The sequence below is a fragment of the Aotus nancymaae genome, unplaced genomic scaffold (assembly GCF_030222135.1).
Source record: "Aotus nancymaae isolate 86718 unplaced genomic scaffold, 86718_ANA_hifiasm-v0.15.2.pri h1tg000041l, whole genome shotgun sequence".
Lineage (NCBI taxonomy): Eukaryota > Metazoa > Chordata > Mammalia > Primates > Aotidae > Aotus > Aotus nancymaae.
Window position 1 is genome coordinate 40,824,886 of NW_026988455.1, and position 16,712 is coordinate 40,841,597.

A 16,712-nucleotide genomic window follows, 5' to 3' on the forward strand; every position below is an offset into this window, starting at 1 on the left:
TCCTGAGTCTAGCCAACAGTCACCATGTGTCTGCCGATATAAGAAACTGTTCCCACAGCTAGAATTAGTGAAGTTTCCCTTAAAAGCCCTAAATTAATACACAAAATTCAGATGCATATGTATCATTCTGTAACCAAAAATTATAAGTAAATAATTAGAGTACTTAGAAAATAGAAAACACTCTATCATATAGTTTTCTATTTTCTAAGTACTTTAGAAAATTTTCTAAGGGCCACAGTGACACACAGACACTTAATAACTTGCAAAAAAAAAAATGTAATGCTCATGTTCTAGCAATTAAAAGGCAGGACTGCCCACAAGTACATATAAGTTGTTTGCCACGATGGTCTGGCTGTCTTTGCTTGATGTGCCCATAAATCATGCTTTCATTTGCTCACCTGTAATTTCAGCAAGGAGCAGAGATGAGTCAGTGTGAATTGTTCCAAAGTAACAAGCTGTGGTTGTTCCATTCTTTAGTGTTCGCCTCTAAAAATAAATCACAAAAACCATGAATCACGTGTGCTCAGAAAAGTCACATGGTACATCCAGAGGAAAATAGAATTTTTGTTTTTAATTTTAAACTATTTTTATTTAAAGATATGCCACCTTGATGTAGAATACAGTTAGGTAAATGGTAAAAGTATTTATATTCCAAACGTTAGCTGGAGGAGAAGCTGATACTTCTGATTTTTCCTAGATTCACACAGTTCTGTGCTTCAGAATTCATTAAAATGTGATACTAATGAATTCCTTCTTTCTTAGGATTGCATAAGGATATCCAAATTTTATTGCATCTGGGAGTATATAAATAAAATTTTTCTTCTAGTACAGAATAAAAATATTCAGTCAGACTTTTAGCTCAACCTGGAAGGTTGATCACATTATCTCTATCTCCTTTCCTTTGCAAATTACAACTCACATAACAGTAAAGGAGTACAAACGCTATTAACCCACAAGAAGAACATGAGAGGAGAGACATGAGCAGAGAAAACATTTCAACATCTTCTTGGAAGACGAAAAACATGGACGAGAACCTGGAAGCAACTTGGAAACAAGGAGAGAAGTGCATGGATCTTAGCAGGGGATTGCTGGAAGTCTTTATGGGTATGATTAAACCCTGGCAGGAACCTTGTTGAAATCAGCCAACCACCCCAACCTGTTCCTTGTAGAAGAGATTTACTCTTTGAAGAACCTGGATAGTAGTTAAAGGCTACAAGCCCCAAAACACACGGTAAAGCAGAGGTTTAAGTGAAAATCTGGCTGACCTCAAGGGCACTCAGTCATTTTCCCCAGAATGCTACATGTATTCCTCCCACAACTCTTGGCAGAGGACTACGGGATTCTTTTCTAGAGAAAATGAATGGCTCTAAAACAAAGACGTCTTCACAATGACGTTTGCAACCCAAATTCACTGCCTTTACTACTCATCCTATAATGAAGTTACCATCAACAGGTGCTACCTCCACCCAGATATTCCAATCAGCACCTTAGAGCATCACAGTATGAATGTATGTCCAGGGTCTGTTAGATACTGGAGGGAATCTATTATCAAAAAGATAAGGAGGGGGAGAAAGAATCTGGAAAAAATCTTAGAGAAAACATAATCTATAAGATCAGAAGAAAGCTCTCTTAAAAAAAAAAAAAACCCCACTATGACTCATATCCTCAAAGAAATAAAAGACACTATTGCACCCACAAAACAAGAACAGAATGCTATGAAAATCAGAGAACAAGAGCTCTCCAAAAGTAAAAATATTATAACTGAAATGTGGAAGCCAATGGGAGGGTTGTAGGATAAATTCCAAGACAGTCTCTCAGGAAAAGGAAAAGATGAAAATCAAAGGTGAGAAGATAAGAAAATTAGGCTCAATCTAGGCAGTTCAACATTTAGAATAAGAAAAAATAATTTAACAAATGGAAGGAACAAAAATATTTGAGAAATAATATTCATCTCCAAAATTAAAATCCTCATAGAATTCTCAGCACAGTGAATAATAAAAAGAGAACCCAAAGTAAGGCATATAATTGTGAGATATTAAGTCTGTAAGTAAAGAAAAAAAAAACTGGTCACAGATGAATGACAAAACTCAAAATGACATTGGATTTCTCACTAACAGCGCTGGAAGCAGAACAATGCCTTCAAATTCAACTCATATATATCATTCTGTAACCAAAAATTGTAAGTAAATAATCAAAGTACTTAGAAAATAGAAAACACTCTATTAGATGGTTTTCTATTTTCTAAGTACTTCAGAACATTTTCTAAGGGCCACAGTGACACACAGACACTTAACTATGTGCAAAAAAAATGCAATGCTCATGTTCTAGCAATTAAAAGGCAGGTCTGCCCACAAGGACATAGAAGTTGTTTATCACAATAGGAGTTTTTGGGGCTTTTTTTGTTTTTGTTGTTGTTGTTGTTTTTATGGAGTCTTGCTCTGTGGCCCAGGCTGGAGTGCAGTGGCGCAATCTCGGCTCCCTGCAACCTCCATCTCCTAGGTTCAAGCGATTCTCTTCCCTTAGCCTCCCGACTAGTTGGGACTACAGGCACCTGCTATCACACCCAGCTAATATTTTGTATTTTTAGTAGAGTCGGGGTTTCATCATTTTAACCAGGATGATCTCTATCTCTTGACCTTGTGATCCACCTGCCTCAGCCTCCCAAAGTGCTGAGATTATAGGTGTGAGCCACCACACCCAGCCAGGAGTTATTTTTAACACCGAATTTTATACTCTGGTAAACCATCAATCAAGTGTGAAGGCAGCATAGAAATATTATTAGATACTGAATGACTTGAAAATTTTACTCTCCATGAACTCTTTCTTAGGAAGCTTTTCGAAACTGTCTTTTAGTAAAACATGAGAGCAATCCAAAGAAAAGTAATTCCTGGATCCAGGGAGTGAGCATTAAACACAGGAAAGAGGCAAAGAGAATGCCAAGGTTACAGCACTTCCAGAGAGAATGCGGATCGGAAACAAGGGAATGGGAGGAGGTGAGGAGATCTTCAAGAAAGAAAATGGAACTGATATTGCCTGATCTGTGTAAACGCTTAGAAAAAGGACTAGTGGATTGAGTACTTTGGGGCATGTCTTTAGCAGAAGCTTTTAAAGTCCAGAGGAAAACCTTCCGGACAGTCGCTCTTGCTTACATTTTGCCTGTTATTAGCTATGTGACCTTGAGAAAGTTGCTCACATTCCATGTTTCCTCCTTTGTAAAATAAGAGGGTTTTCTTGACTAGCACAGACATCAGAAGCTCAAGTGTCTGCAGGATCAAAATAGTTTTGAGTTAAGATAACAGGGAGGAACATGCCATGCCTTAGACAGCAGCCTCTAATCAGATCCCATGTGTTGCATTTTTGCTGTTGTTATTTTGGGTTTTGTTTTTTGAGACAGGGTCTTGCTCTGGGATGCAGCGGTGCTGTCATACGTCACAGCTCACTGTAACCTTGAATTCTTGGGCTCAAGAGACCCTTCCTCCTCAGCCTCCCAAGTAGCTGGGACTACAGATGCATGCCACCACACCTAGCTAATTTTTTTTCAGACAAGCCCTTCCTATGTTGCCCAAGTTGGTCTTGAACTCATGGCCTCAAGTGATCCTCTTGCCCTCAGACTCCCGAAGTTGTTGGGATTACAGGCATGAGCTACTGCACCTAGCCCAGTCAATTCTTTTAAAAAAGCAAATGAGGATTCAGTAACATTGGTTAGTCCCAAAAGTCAAAAGAATTTGGAAACCTGGATTTTTATGTCAATTTTTCCAAATTTTAAGACAATTTTCACACACAAAAAAAGATCTGGCTGCCAGTAGAGATGTTTAGAATCTGTTAGCTACAGACAAAGATGAGTTCTCCATCACAAATCTGGGTGAAAAGCCAATACCTTGACGAAGGTACCAAATTTAATCTCCAATGACTAGAAGAGTGTATGGGTCCTAGGATATGCTCAGTAAATATTTACTGAATGAACACCTGAAGAAGCAGAATTACTAAAACAAGAGACATAAAATGAACTAAAATTAGCATCCTTCAGTAAATAGGACAGGATGTTGTATCCTTGAAAGAGGAACAGGTTATCATAAATAGTAAGAGTGAATTAATGATTTTATAAAATTGGGCCATAACCATTTCCTAAGAATGTAGTATGAAAGAAAAGTTCAGAGACATGAAAACAGAACCAGAAGTTTCAATTTTCTAATACTAATTATCAAAAGCGAGAATAGATTGGAGAGAGGAATATACTCAGAAAGAGAAAGAGAAATAACAGAATTCCTAGAACAGAAGGAAGACAGGAGTTCTCTTATTGAAAGAACTACGTATTAAAGAGAATGAACTGAATAATTAAACTGAGAATGAATTGAGAAGATCAACAATTATAATTTCAGAACATCAGGAATGAAGGAAAAATCTCAAAGGCCAGAAAATTAACCGGAAAGAAATGAGAACCAGATTGACGTCAGCACTTTGGATGCTGATAGATAAATAATTTCAAATAGAATTCTCTCTACAGCTAAGGCCTGTTCAAGAGTGAAAAAAAAAAAAGTAAAGCAATTTTTGATAATTCTAGGTTTTAGAATGTTTATCACCCATCTGATTGGAAAGAATTGTCAGAGGATATAGTCCAACAAAATGAAAAATGAATGAAGACAGGGTCCAAGTAGCAAAATAAAAAGCAAAGCTCATAGTTAAATTATTATTATTATTATTATTGAGATGGAGTCTTGCTCTGTTACCCAGGTGGAAGTGTAATGACACAATCTTGACTCACTGCAACCTCCGCCTCCCAGGTTCAAGCAATTCTCCTGCCTCAGCCTCTTGAGTGGCTGGGACTACAGGCACCCACCATCATGCCTGGCTAATTTTTGTTATTTTTAGAAGAGGTGGGGTTTTACCATGTTGGCCAGGCTGGTCTTGAACTCCTGACATCTGGTGATCTGCCCGCTTCAGCCTTCCAAAGTGCTGGGATTACAGGCATGAGTCACCACACCCAGCCATGCACTAATTTAATTTGCCTAAAGTTTTTCTTTCAACAACAAGAATGAACTGAAAACACTAGAAAGTTCAGGAACTGCCCTAACTACAGTAAAGGGACAGGACAGGGAGAGCCCTGAGAAAGGGAAGAAGGAAGGGAGGAGGAAACCCAAAGCTACTCCTGTTTATTTCCACTAAGCTCAACCCACTGAGTAGGCTACACTGAGTAGGCTACACGTCTAGTTAACACATCTCAACACCTTTAAACAGATTTCAGCCACACTCTCAGCATCTCCTACTTAAAAGTTTGTGGGCCCACTCATTCATTATCAGAAACATAAGAAACAGGATATGTACTCTGCAACTTTTTTTTTTTTTTTGAGACAGAGTGTTACTGTGTTGCCCAGACTGGAGTGAAGTGGCCTGATCTTGGCTCACTGCAACCTCCCCTTCCCAGGTTCAAGCATTCTCATGCCTCAGCCTCCCAAGTAGCTGAGATTACAGGCATGTACCACCATGCCCAGCTAATTTTTGTATTTTTAGTAGAGACAGGGTTTCTTCATGTTGGCCTGGCTGGTCTTGAACTCCTGACCTCAGGTGATTCACCCGCCTTGGTCTCCCAAATTGCTGGGATTACAGGTCTGATGTCAAATACTTAAACCACCTCCGTGCCCAGCCTGACATCAAATACTTAAATCTCTGATGTAAGAAATCATTTATATGGAGGATTGCCTGGAAAATATATAGTCCTTGATATTCTATCTCTCTAAACATAAAAGAATGACCTATCTGGACTTTTTGATAATATAGCATCTTTACAATATGTATTTTGGGCTGGGCATGGTGGTTCACGCCTGTAATCCCAGCACTTTGGGAGGCCAAGGAGGGTGGATCACCTGAGGTTGGGAGTTCAAGACAAGCTTGACCAACACGACGAAACCCCGTCTCTACTAAAAATACAAAAATTAGCCAGGCGTGCTGGTGGGTGCTTGTAATCCCAGCTACTCAGGAGGCTGAGGCAGGAGAATCACTTGAATTTGGGAGGTGGAGGTTGCAGAGAGCCAAGGTCACGCCACTGCACTCCAACCCAGGCGACCAGAGAGAAACTTCATCTCAGAAAAAAAAAAAAGGCAGCTGGAGTAGGGGAAAAAATATGCTTTACCTTAAAAAATATGTTTTTTAAAATCATAAAGGCAGTGTAAATTTCATATCTGATTTCTCTCTCTGGGTCAGTTTCTGAAATGTAAAGTCAAATTCATGACTAACAAGCGCATGGACCCCCACAGTAGACATTGGTTATTTTATTTTATTTTATTTTTCCTCCCCGCTTTTTCTCTTTGCCTTGATTTCATGACTCATTTTCTTCTGTTGTATACTACGTAATTTTAAGCTATCTCACATCGTTTTTAGAACAATGTGAGGTATAAATAAATTTTGAGAATAAAGATTTGGTGTGGTTAACACCATTCATTAACACAATGCACCAGCTACTTTATACACAGCTTTAGTCCTTCTCAGCTTTTCTAATGTTATGTGATGCATGCTAAATATGTAAGATCCACAATTGCACTGAATTCATAATTACGTGAGGCAAGTGTATAAATGTTAGCACTTGCTTTTACTCTTTACGGCTGGAATTATGCCAGACCAAAAAAAAACTGGCAAGATGTTAGGTCAGTTGATATGGAAGGCTTGTAATACTGCAACCACCACATGCAGTGAACCCTTAGGAGGAAAATCATCAACGGGCCCAACAAAAATCCATGAGTGTTCAGACCAAGTGTGCTGAACACCAAGACGTGGGGGCCAGATAAGAAGGCATTTGTGCTTCAACTCCTTACTGCAGAAACTGTTTCTGATTCCTGAATGGATTATGATTCTGGGCATAGGATGGAGTACAAAGAAAGGAACTGATTTTCCTGAAAGAGGCGAAGGAAGGACACTTTCAGAGCTTTCAACATATGGCTGGCACACACTACTGCCACTTTTCAATGAATGTACTAGCCCCAGAGTTCCCTCTAGTGGTGTCAATGCTCAAGTCACATTCTCACGGGCCATGCAATATGGGACCATCCTATTTTCCCTCCTTGCAAAGCTCCCAGAATAACATGATATCCCTTCTAACAGTAATTTAAATTTTTAAATTTAAACTTCCTTGGGTATTTTTGAAACAAACAAACAGAGCTCTAACCACGTGCCAGGCACTATTCTAAGAACTTCACAAATATTAACTTGTTTAATTATCACGAGAATCCTGTGAAATAGGTACTATCATGATCTCTATTTTTTACAGATGGGAAAAGTGAGTCACATAACTTTGCAAAGGTCACAAAACGAATCCATATGGTCCTCAGAACATCATTATGGATTGGCAGGAGTAGGGAAACACACATATTCATTAAGCCCAAATTTGGTAAAGTAAAACACAGGAAGTAAAAGCGTAATGTAAACCCACCAGATTGGGGATGTGGAAACTTGGATTCAAATTTTCTCTTTGCCACTGACTAGCTGTGTAGGTAAGGTGGTCACAAACCCACTGGGCTGTGAAAAAGAAAAAAAACTTTAAAATTCTCTATGGCCCATCTTAGGCTTAACTGCCTATGCTTTGTAACTTAAATCTGTCCCAGGAAACTGATGGTTCTACAGATGACCAAACAGAATACCATACTCACACACAAGATACTTACGACAACTCTGGTATATACTTCTTCCGCAAAGTCGATGTTCTGGAATCTGTGTTCTGTAGGAAATGTGTACTTGGTCAGCCAATCCAAGAGTGGCAGGTCTACACTACTTCCAGAAAAGGAATACTGAGAGGCATGGATGTGTGTATCAACCAGCCCAGGCATGAAGAACTCACTGGAAATTAAGATGAGAGGAAAAGTATTTAACAGTATCTTCAGTTATTTTCCATATTTTTAAATCACATTTTCTCTCAAACATTATTCCACTGTTCACCCCATACAGGTTTATAGGTGATACAATCAGATAACTGTAAATTCTCCAATCATTTAAAGGCCAGGACATAAAAATGAAGCTCTGCTAGGAGAGATATTCCTCTAAGTTGGAATAGTTAGTGGGGGGGTTAACCACTGGTGATGAAGGGAGAGAAAAACACAGCAACTGAGCAGAAGCAAAGCAGTAGAGGCACAAGACAGGAGGGAAGCTCTGACTGAATCCTATGACTTTGTTCCCACAACTGATGGTTGTAGGTCAGACAGCAAGAAGGAAGAAGAGGTCTTTAAAACCTCTAGAGTCATGCTGAGGAATGTGCACCTGAGTCGCTAAGGGCAACTGGAGAAGAGAAACAGACTGGCTGCAATTTTATGCAATTTTAGACTCCGCAGTCATCTTGATCTTGTCTGACTACAAGAAACCTAGTCTTTTCCCACGTGTTATAGAGACTGAATTCTGAAATAGAAGCAGCAAGAGCAAGCTGGTTAGGGACAGGCAATCTTAGGAGATGGACCACAAATGGTCACAGAACTCTGAAGAGGGAGTTACAATGCTGTGACAACCATGCTCAGGATGCTTCTGATCACCAACGCTGCCACCCTGATCCAACAATTACTGTTCATAGTTCTATTAATTTTTATAATTAGAAAGTTCTGGAAAGTTTTCAGAGGCACTACCCACAGAATGGAGGCAGCCAGGTGCTGACAGACACTTAAAGCTCTTCTAAAGAGCTAATCCAGTTCACCAGTCACTATTAACTGTCCAACTTATCCAAACAGATATTTGCCAAAAGACGGGATGCTCTTCTGCCACCATTAGCCTAGGTAAAAATCACGTAAGCAACCTGAACTTGAAACCTGACATCACGAAGAATTCCTCATACTATCAAATCAAATGTATACATACTACCTAACCATAAGCCAGACAAAGTCATGAGTAACTCTAAATGCTTTATTTTAAAACAAGAGCAAGGAATGGCAAACTCAGTGGTCATCTTGATTTTGTCTGACTACATCAAAGTCTCTATTTCACATGGAAAAGATTACCCTTTTTGTAGTTAGTCATTATAATAATGATGGTGACAGCAGCCAATGTTTCCTGAATATGTACATTCACTAGCACTGGCACAGCATTCTATGTACATCATCTCACCCATGGGCAGCAGTTGGGTTAACTGTATACATTCTGGTTTTCGTCTGCTTAGATCTGAAATCGGGTTTCACCATAAGTCAGCAGTTAGATATTTGACATATTACTTTTTTAAAAAAAATCTTGGCTGGACAAGGTGGCTTATGCCTGTAATCTCAGCACTTTGGGAGGCCGAAGTGGGTGGATTATGAGATCAGGAGGTTGAGACCATCCTGGCCAATATGGTGAAACCCCAACTCTACTAAAATACAAAAAACTAGCTGGCGTGGTAGCACACACTTGTAGTTCCAACTACTTGGGAGGCTGAGACAGGAGAATCACTTGAACCCGGGAGGTGGAGGTTGCAGTCAGCCGTGATCATGCCCCTGCACTCCAGCCTGGTGAAAAAAAAAAATTCTGTGTGACTCAGTTTCCCCTTATGTATAATGGAGCTAGTAGTAACATCATAGGGGTCGTGAGAGGATGTAGAGTGTGCAAGAACAATGCCTAGATGATGGAAAACATCAGGAAATGTTCTCGATGATGATGATTATGTAATGCTCACAAGAGACGTATGAAGTATGAGAGTACTGTTACCCTCCTTTACATAAGGGTAAGCTAAAGCGGAAGTAACTTGAAAAAAAGTAACTGTTAACTAGTCAGCTTTGAAGCTGAGATTCAAACCCAGGCAGTTTGTCTGTAGGCTCAGTACTCTTGGTAACTACGTTCCATGTGACGGAATTGTCAATTCACTAGCTATGGAAATAAAGAAGAGTGACAACATTTAAGGACAGCAAGAAGGCAGCATTAAGTGGGCCTATAATGTGGGAAGCCCTCAGAAAGGGAGGGTGGAATATGGATTTCTCTCAGGTATCAGTCACTGACCTCTCCGCAATGTCAGTCCTTCGGGCCTTTGCTTTTTCCCGCACCATAAAATGGAATGGCAGTGAAACTTCACGCAGTTACATTGTTTAACCAAATACTATTTCCAAAGTGTCTACTCTGTTTAAGAAATTTTGCCAAGCCCTGTGGAGACTCCAGAGAAAAATTAGGCATACTGTCCTCAAAGACTTTATAATCTAGTTGAGGAGATTAGGGGTGAATGAGGGAGAGAGAGATCAAGGAGGAGGAAGAAAAAGGAGGAGAAAGAAAAAGGGGAAGAGGAGGAGAAGAAGAGGAAAAGGAGGAAGAGGGAGAGGAGGAGGAAGAGAAGGAAAAGGAGAAGGAGGAGGAGGAGAAGGAGAAGGAAGAGGAGAAGAAGAAGGAAAAAAAGAGGAGGAGGACGGGAAAAGGAGAAAAAGGAGGAAATTGAGAGGTAGATCTGGTCAGACATAAAAGGTCTTAGAGAACAATTTCACTTCTATTTACCCAAGTGAAATAAAGCATAGGTTTACAAAAAGAATTTTGTGAGAACGTTCATAGACGTTGTATGCATACTAGCCCCAAATTGGAAGCAATGTAAATATCCACGAGAAAATATGGATAAACAAACTGTGGTTCAGCGTAATACTCTTCAGCAAGAATAAAGAGTGAACTGATATACACAACAATGTGAACAAATGTCAAAAAGATTATATTGAATAGAAGAATCCAGACACTAAAGAGTACATATTGAGTTACTCTATTCATATGATGTTCAGAAACAGTCAAAAGTAATCTATGGGCTGGGCGCGGTGGCTCAAGCCTGTAATCCCAGCACTTTGGGAGGCCGAGGCGGGTGGATCACGAGGTCAAGAGATCGAGACCATCCTGGTCAACATGGTGAAACCCCGTCTCTACTAAAAATACAAATAATTAGCTGGGCATGGTAGCACGTGCCTGTAATCCCAGCTACTCGGGAGGCTGAGGCAGGAGAATTGCCTGAACCCAGGAGGCAGAGGTTGCGGTGAGCCGAGATTGCGCCATTGCACTCCAGCCTGGGTAACAAGAGCGAAACTCTGTCTCAAAAAAAAAAGTAATCTATGTGAGAGAAAACGATATCTGCCTATGAGGGGCTGTAGAGACTGGAACCTTCTAGGATAACAATGTTTTACATCTTGATTGGTGTGCTGGTTATGTGGGTATATACATATTTATCAAAACTTATCAAATTATGTATCTGAGATCTCTGCATTTTGCTGCATAAAAATTGTTCCTAAAAGCTGCTGGAAACACTGTGGACCCCTCAGTGATGACTGAGCAACCCCAAGCTTCTGGAAGAATTGGCAAAACCCAAGCTATCTGAAATAACAAGAAAAAATTGTTGTTGATTTTTAACCTGTGAATTATCTTAGAATTTGGCTTCCCTGAAATGAGTTATTTGCTTTGTGATGCTTGTTACTTACTGTATTGATTATATTTGAGAAAATGAAGAATAATGTGAAAAGCTGAGCTGTAACTTGTAACTTTGGCTCTGCTGAGCTGTTCTTGGAAAAACAGGAACTCTGTGAAACGGACAAACCACGTAGCCTGACTGCCAGAGAGAGATGACAGCACATAATAAGCTTCTTGTTGCAGAGAGCCTATAAACGGACGTGTAATGGAGAGGCTTATTACCTAGATTCCTTTCTCAGGAAAGGCATATTAATTATGGCCCTAGAAAGGGAATACGACCCTTATGGAGAGCCTATAAATGGACGCATGATGGTGTCTGTTTTGAGAGAAACCTGTGTGGTGGAGATAAGGGTGTAAAGTCTTTCTTCTCCCACTGCTCCTCCAGGCCTGCATGGAGGCCCCCTCCTCCTGCAGTTTTGTGGTCAGGCTGGTTGTCCTGTGTCAGATCCTTTTCCCCCTGCAGCTGTGAGCCCAAGGTGTTTCTTGCTGATCATTATAAGTTTATGTTTGACCTCTATTCTTGCTAAGGTGTATGGTTTCTATGCTGACACTGGGATCGTTGTGCACCGGTTTGGCAAATATATTCTTTTTGTATGACCATCACTACAGTGCTGTGTGGCCTTATTCCCCTCCCTTATGAAAAGAGCCTAATAAAAAACTGAGGTTTTCAGGGAAATTGTAGACATCCACAGAGCAGCATTATGGGGTGTCTCCCCTGGGCCCAGCTTTAAGGAAAACTGTTTCTTTGTCTTTTTTTCTTTTTCACTGACCACTCGATCACTTTGAGAGATCTTGAATCCACGTTGTTATATTGGGAGCTGGTCTTCCATAAAAAGCAAGAAAAAAGTTTTTTAAAGGGTCTTGAATACTCAATTTAGTGAATTAACATACATGTGTTATTAGGGAGCTAAGACAAAGGGAATTATGAGAATATGTGTTTGTGTTTTGTTTTTTATTGGCAGACTATGACATATTGAGCTTAGGGTTTAGGATGATGAATCTGGGGGTGGTGGCCACGTGTCAAGTGACTCTGCAGTCTCGCAATACGGAGGTTTTTAAATAAAAACCATGTTGATGGATACAGAAAGGAAAAGCATGAATGTGAGAAAAAAGAAAACTTGATCTTTTATTAGCTCTAGGAAACAAGCGAGAAGTCAGTCAAAACAAGTAAGTTTTGTGAGTTTTTTGTTTTCTTTTCTTTTCTTTTTTGGTTTGAGATGAAGTTTTGCTCTTGTTGCCCAGGCTGGAGTGCAATGGCAAAATCTTGGCTCACGGCAACCTCTGCCTCCCAGGTTCAAGCAATTCTCCTGCCTCAGCCTCCCAAGTAGCTGGGATTACAGGCACCCACCACCACGCCCAGCTAATTTTTTTGAATTTTAGTAGAGACAGGGTTTCACCATGTTGGCCAGGCTGGTCTCGAACTGCTGACCTCAGGTGATTTGTCTGCCTCGGCCTCCCAAAGTGCTGGGATTACAGGCGTGAGCCACTGCGCCTGACTGTAAGTTTTTGAGCATGCGAGCCTGACAATATGACATACAGAACAGAGAATCTAGAAGGAAAGTCTGTTTTTTAGGGAGAAGAGGTTATGATACCACACTAAACCTAGTGTCAAAGTGTGACCTCCAACTGTCCAAGAAGTAACTGGGGATGTGGGACAAGAGGTCACATAAGGGTTAAAGAAAGGATTTAGATTTGAGGGTCCTCTCTATACAGATAACACTAGAAGCTGGCGATGCCAGAGATCTCTGTGGAAGAAAGAACAAATCAAAATCTTAAGTAGCACCTTTCACTCAGGAGTAAGACTGAGAAAGAGAAGATCAGATCAATCTTGGCAGAGTTACTGTCAGGAGGATAGAGGGAACCCAGGATGGAAAGGTGTCAGGGACAGTAAGGAAAGGACAGTCAAGAAGGGGCAGGGCAGTGATCAGTGCCAAAAACTGCAAAGGTCAAAAATGTGTGGCCTCAGGAATAATTCTGAGACCCCAGTGCAATCAACAGGGGAGACACGCAATTTCGGAAGGATTTAGTTCTTCATTTAAAACGTACTCACCGAGTCTCTAGCATGCTTTGGTTACAGCACTAAGTGCTAAACCATGGCGTTTGAGAAAGTCCTGTGCAGACGGAGAGCTCCTTTTAAAAACATTTAGTAGTGAAAGTTAGGATGCAGAAGAGTTCAAGTCACTGTATGTTTTTCATGTAGGGGAAATGTGTATGTTCGTCGTAGCTGAGATGAGAGAGTGAAAGATGATTCAGAGTACAAAGTCTTCAGAGGCAACAGAAGCACAAGGATTTATTGCATCTGAAGTATGATTTTTTTTTTTTACCCAGAAAAGTTACAATCCTTTTTAGGCAATGGGAGGCATTGCGAAATGATTATTAATAGAAAGATTACCAGAATAAAGGTTATAGTCCAGGATTTACATATAATATATATTTATGTGATAATATCGGTACACACAGAAGCATGGAATATGAGTGCACACAAGATTAGAGGTCAGTGAACCCACCTACTCATTTTACAGAGAGAACAAAAGGAAGATCTGGGATGGCAAGTTTATTTTCAACTTGCAATTTGTTGGTGGCTCAGCCAGGATTCAAACTCAGTTCTCCGCTCACAACATCGCTTATGACTAAATTGTAGCTACTACAAGCCCAGCTGCAGGCAAAGCAGAAAAGAGATCTGGAGGCTGCAGCAAAAGGTAAAAAAGCTCTCCTTTCTCCCTTCTTTTCAGCTTTCCTCCTCTCACTTTGCTTAATCAGCACCGTAATTTCCTCAAAGAATCTCAACTTCCCCGAGATATTACAAATCTGCAGTGTTGGCCAAGCCATATCATAACCTGACCAAACATGTATACATATACATATACATATATATATTATATACACACACACACACCTATATATGCTTATCAGAACCACCCATCTTTTCACCAAATGGAAAACATTAATAAAGTGTTATAATCAAAACACAGTATAGGTGTGTATCAATACATGTGTGTATTGCCCAAACCATCATCACCGTCATCAACCTGCCCTACCCATAAAGTAATAGCCCCATGGGCCTGGGAATCCACGTTATTTGAAAGTGACTGTTCCATTGCATAGAAAGAAGCATGGCTGTAAAACAAACAACATCCTGTCTTTATTTAAAATGTTGGTATTTTGATCTTCGTGAGTTTCTGCATTAATTTTTTTTTGAGACGGAGTCTCCCTCTCTGGAGTGCAATGGCGTGATCTCAGCTCACTGCAACCTCCACCCCCCGAGTTCAACTGATTCTCCTGCCTCAGACTCCCAAGTAGCTGGGATTACAGGTCCTGCCACCTCACCTGGCTAATTTTTATATTTTTAGTAGAGACAGAGTTTCACCATGTTGGCCAGGCTGGTCTTGAACTCCTGACCTCAAGTGATCTGCCTGCCTCGGCTTCCCAAAGTGCTGGGATTACAGGTGTGAGCCACCACACCCAGCCATGCACTAATTTTTTTATTTTAAAATATTGCCTTAAAGTATTTGTCTTGATTACTGAGTTTCTGTCCTTCCCCTGCTGCCTTTAAATTTTGTGCCTGAGGTAAATGCCTCACTCCCCTCATCCTAATCCTGGCCCTGCAAACCTGTCCTCCGTCCATGGCCACCATCTGATTCACTCCATAGCACTGTCCATGGTACTCCAGTTGTGATTTTCCTTTTTAAAACATCCACATAGTACTGAGGTAGACCTGTAGGTACACTGTGTACTGTGCCAAGTCTATTAAAAACTGCCTGAGACATCCTTTTACGGTACTTTAATCATGACTTAAATTCAACTGCACGTAACTTGTGTGCTCCATATAAGAATCTCTTTGCATTTCAAATATACTTTTTATTTAAAGACTTTGGTCTTCTACTAATATTTAAGTTATTTCTTACCTTACTACTTCTTTGTGCACAGTGTTTACATATGACCCCCGGAATCTGCATTTCTGATGGATTTAATTTTAAAAGCAACCTCATAAAGAGGAAGAAAAGGATATGAAGACCCACAGTTATGTTCACCCTCCTCTCCATCCTCCAACCACTTGCACCATTGTCTCATCCCATCTCTGCCTCTACTTCAACTGCTTCCAAGCCTTCTTCTAATCCTCCATCACAAAGGCACGCAAGCAGGTGACTATAAATGTCAGTTGTTCCTCATCATAGATTGTTATGTGAAAATCTAGCAAGAGGAAGTAGATGGCAACAGCAGAAGCTACTATATTCATTTCCATGCCCACTGCCCACATGCTTCCAAGCCCATAGAGAGGCAGCAGGGAGAGGGAAAGAGGCAAGGGATGTGAGTAAAACTGCTGGTACAGTGAAACTTTATGAACAGTCACTCTGTCTCTCTGGACTATGACCAGAGATGAGCTTCATAGTTGATGAGCTCATAGTCGATGAGCTCAGAGGGAAGTGGCTTGCCTGACATTTAACATCTGTAAAACTACAGCGTGTAGATTCAAACCAGGCATCCTAGTTCAATGTTCCTCTCACTATATTACGTGAAAGTCAATTCCCAAGTTATCAAAGTGTTTTCAGAATATAAACGATACCACTTTTATTGGCCTTGGAACTTACTTGGCCTGAAACATGATAAAATATTTGAGCTTTAAAAAAGTCTCCCCATTCATGTCCTCTGCAGGGACATGGATGATGCTGGAAGCCATCATTCTCAGCAAACTAACACAGAAACAGAAAAGCAAACAGTGCATGCTCTCACTCATAAGTGGGAATTGAACAATGAGAACAAATGGACACAGGGAGGGGAACATCACACACTGGGGCCTGTTGGGGGGTGAGGGGCAAGAGAAGGAAGAACATTAGGACAAATACCTAATGCATGTGGGGCTTAAAACCTAGATGACGGGTTCGTAAGTGCATCAAACCCCCATGGCACATGTATACCTATGTAACGTTCTGCACATGTATCCCAGAACTTAAAGTTTAAAAATAAAATAAAAATAATAACCAAAAAATGTCTTCCCATTTCCATAAAACAAATCAACTGGCTATGAGGAAAGTGAGCCTTTTTTTTTTTTTTTTTTTTTCTTGAGACAGAGTCTTGTTCGTTCACCCAGGCTAGAGTGAAGTGGTGCGATCTTGGCTCACTGCAACCTCCACCCCCTGGGTTCAAGCGATTCTCTTGTCTCAGCCTCCCAAGTAGCTGGGATTACCTGCCACCAAGCCCGGCTAATTTTTGTATTTTTAGTAGAGGTGAGGTTTCACCATGTTGACCAGGCTGGTTTTGAACTCCTGACCTCAGGTGATCCACCTGCCTCAGCCTCCCAAAGTGCTAGGATTACATGTGTGAGCCAGTGATCCTGGCCCAATCATTTCTTT

At 40.6% G+C, this 16,712-nt stretch overlaps 1 protein-coding gene across 2 annotated transcripts in view; it reads right to left on the reverse strand.

Annotated features, from left to right (window-relative positions):
* Positions 1–16,712, reverse strand: part of GDA (guanine deaminase) — a 111,752-nt gene that overhangs the window by 39,144 nt on the left and 55,896 nt on the right. For both annotated transcript variants that reach the window (XM_064361647.1, XM_064361648.1), the window contains exons 3-4: positions 7,653–7,824; positions 399–486 (exon numbers count right to left, since the gene is read on the reverse strand). In XM_064361647.1, coding sequence (XP_064217717.1) covers positions 399–486; positions 7,653–7,824 — 260 coding nt within the window. The remainder of the gene's footprint in view (positions 1–398; positions 487–7,652; positions 7,825–16,712) is intronic.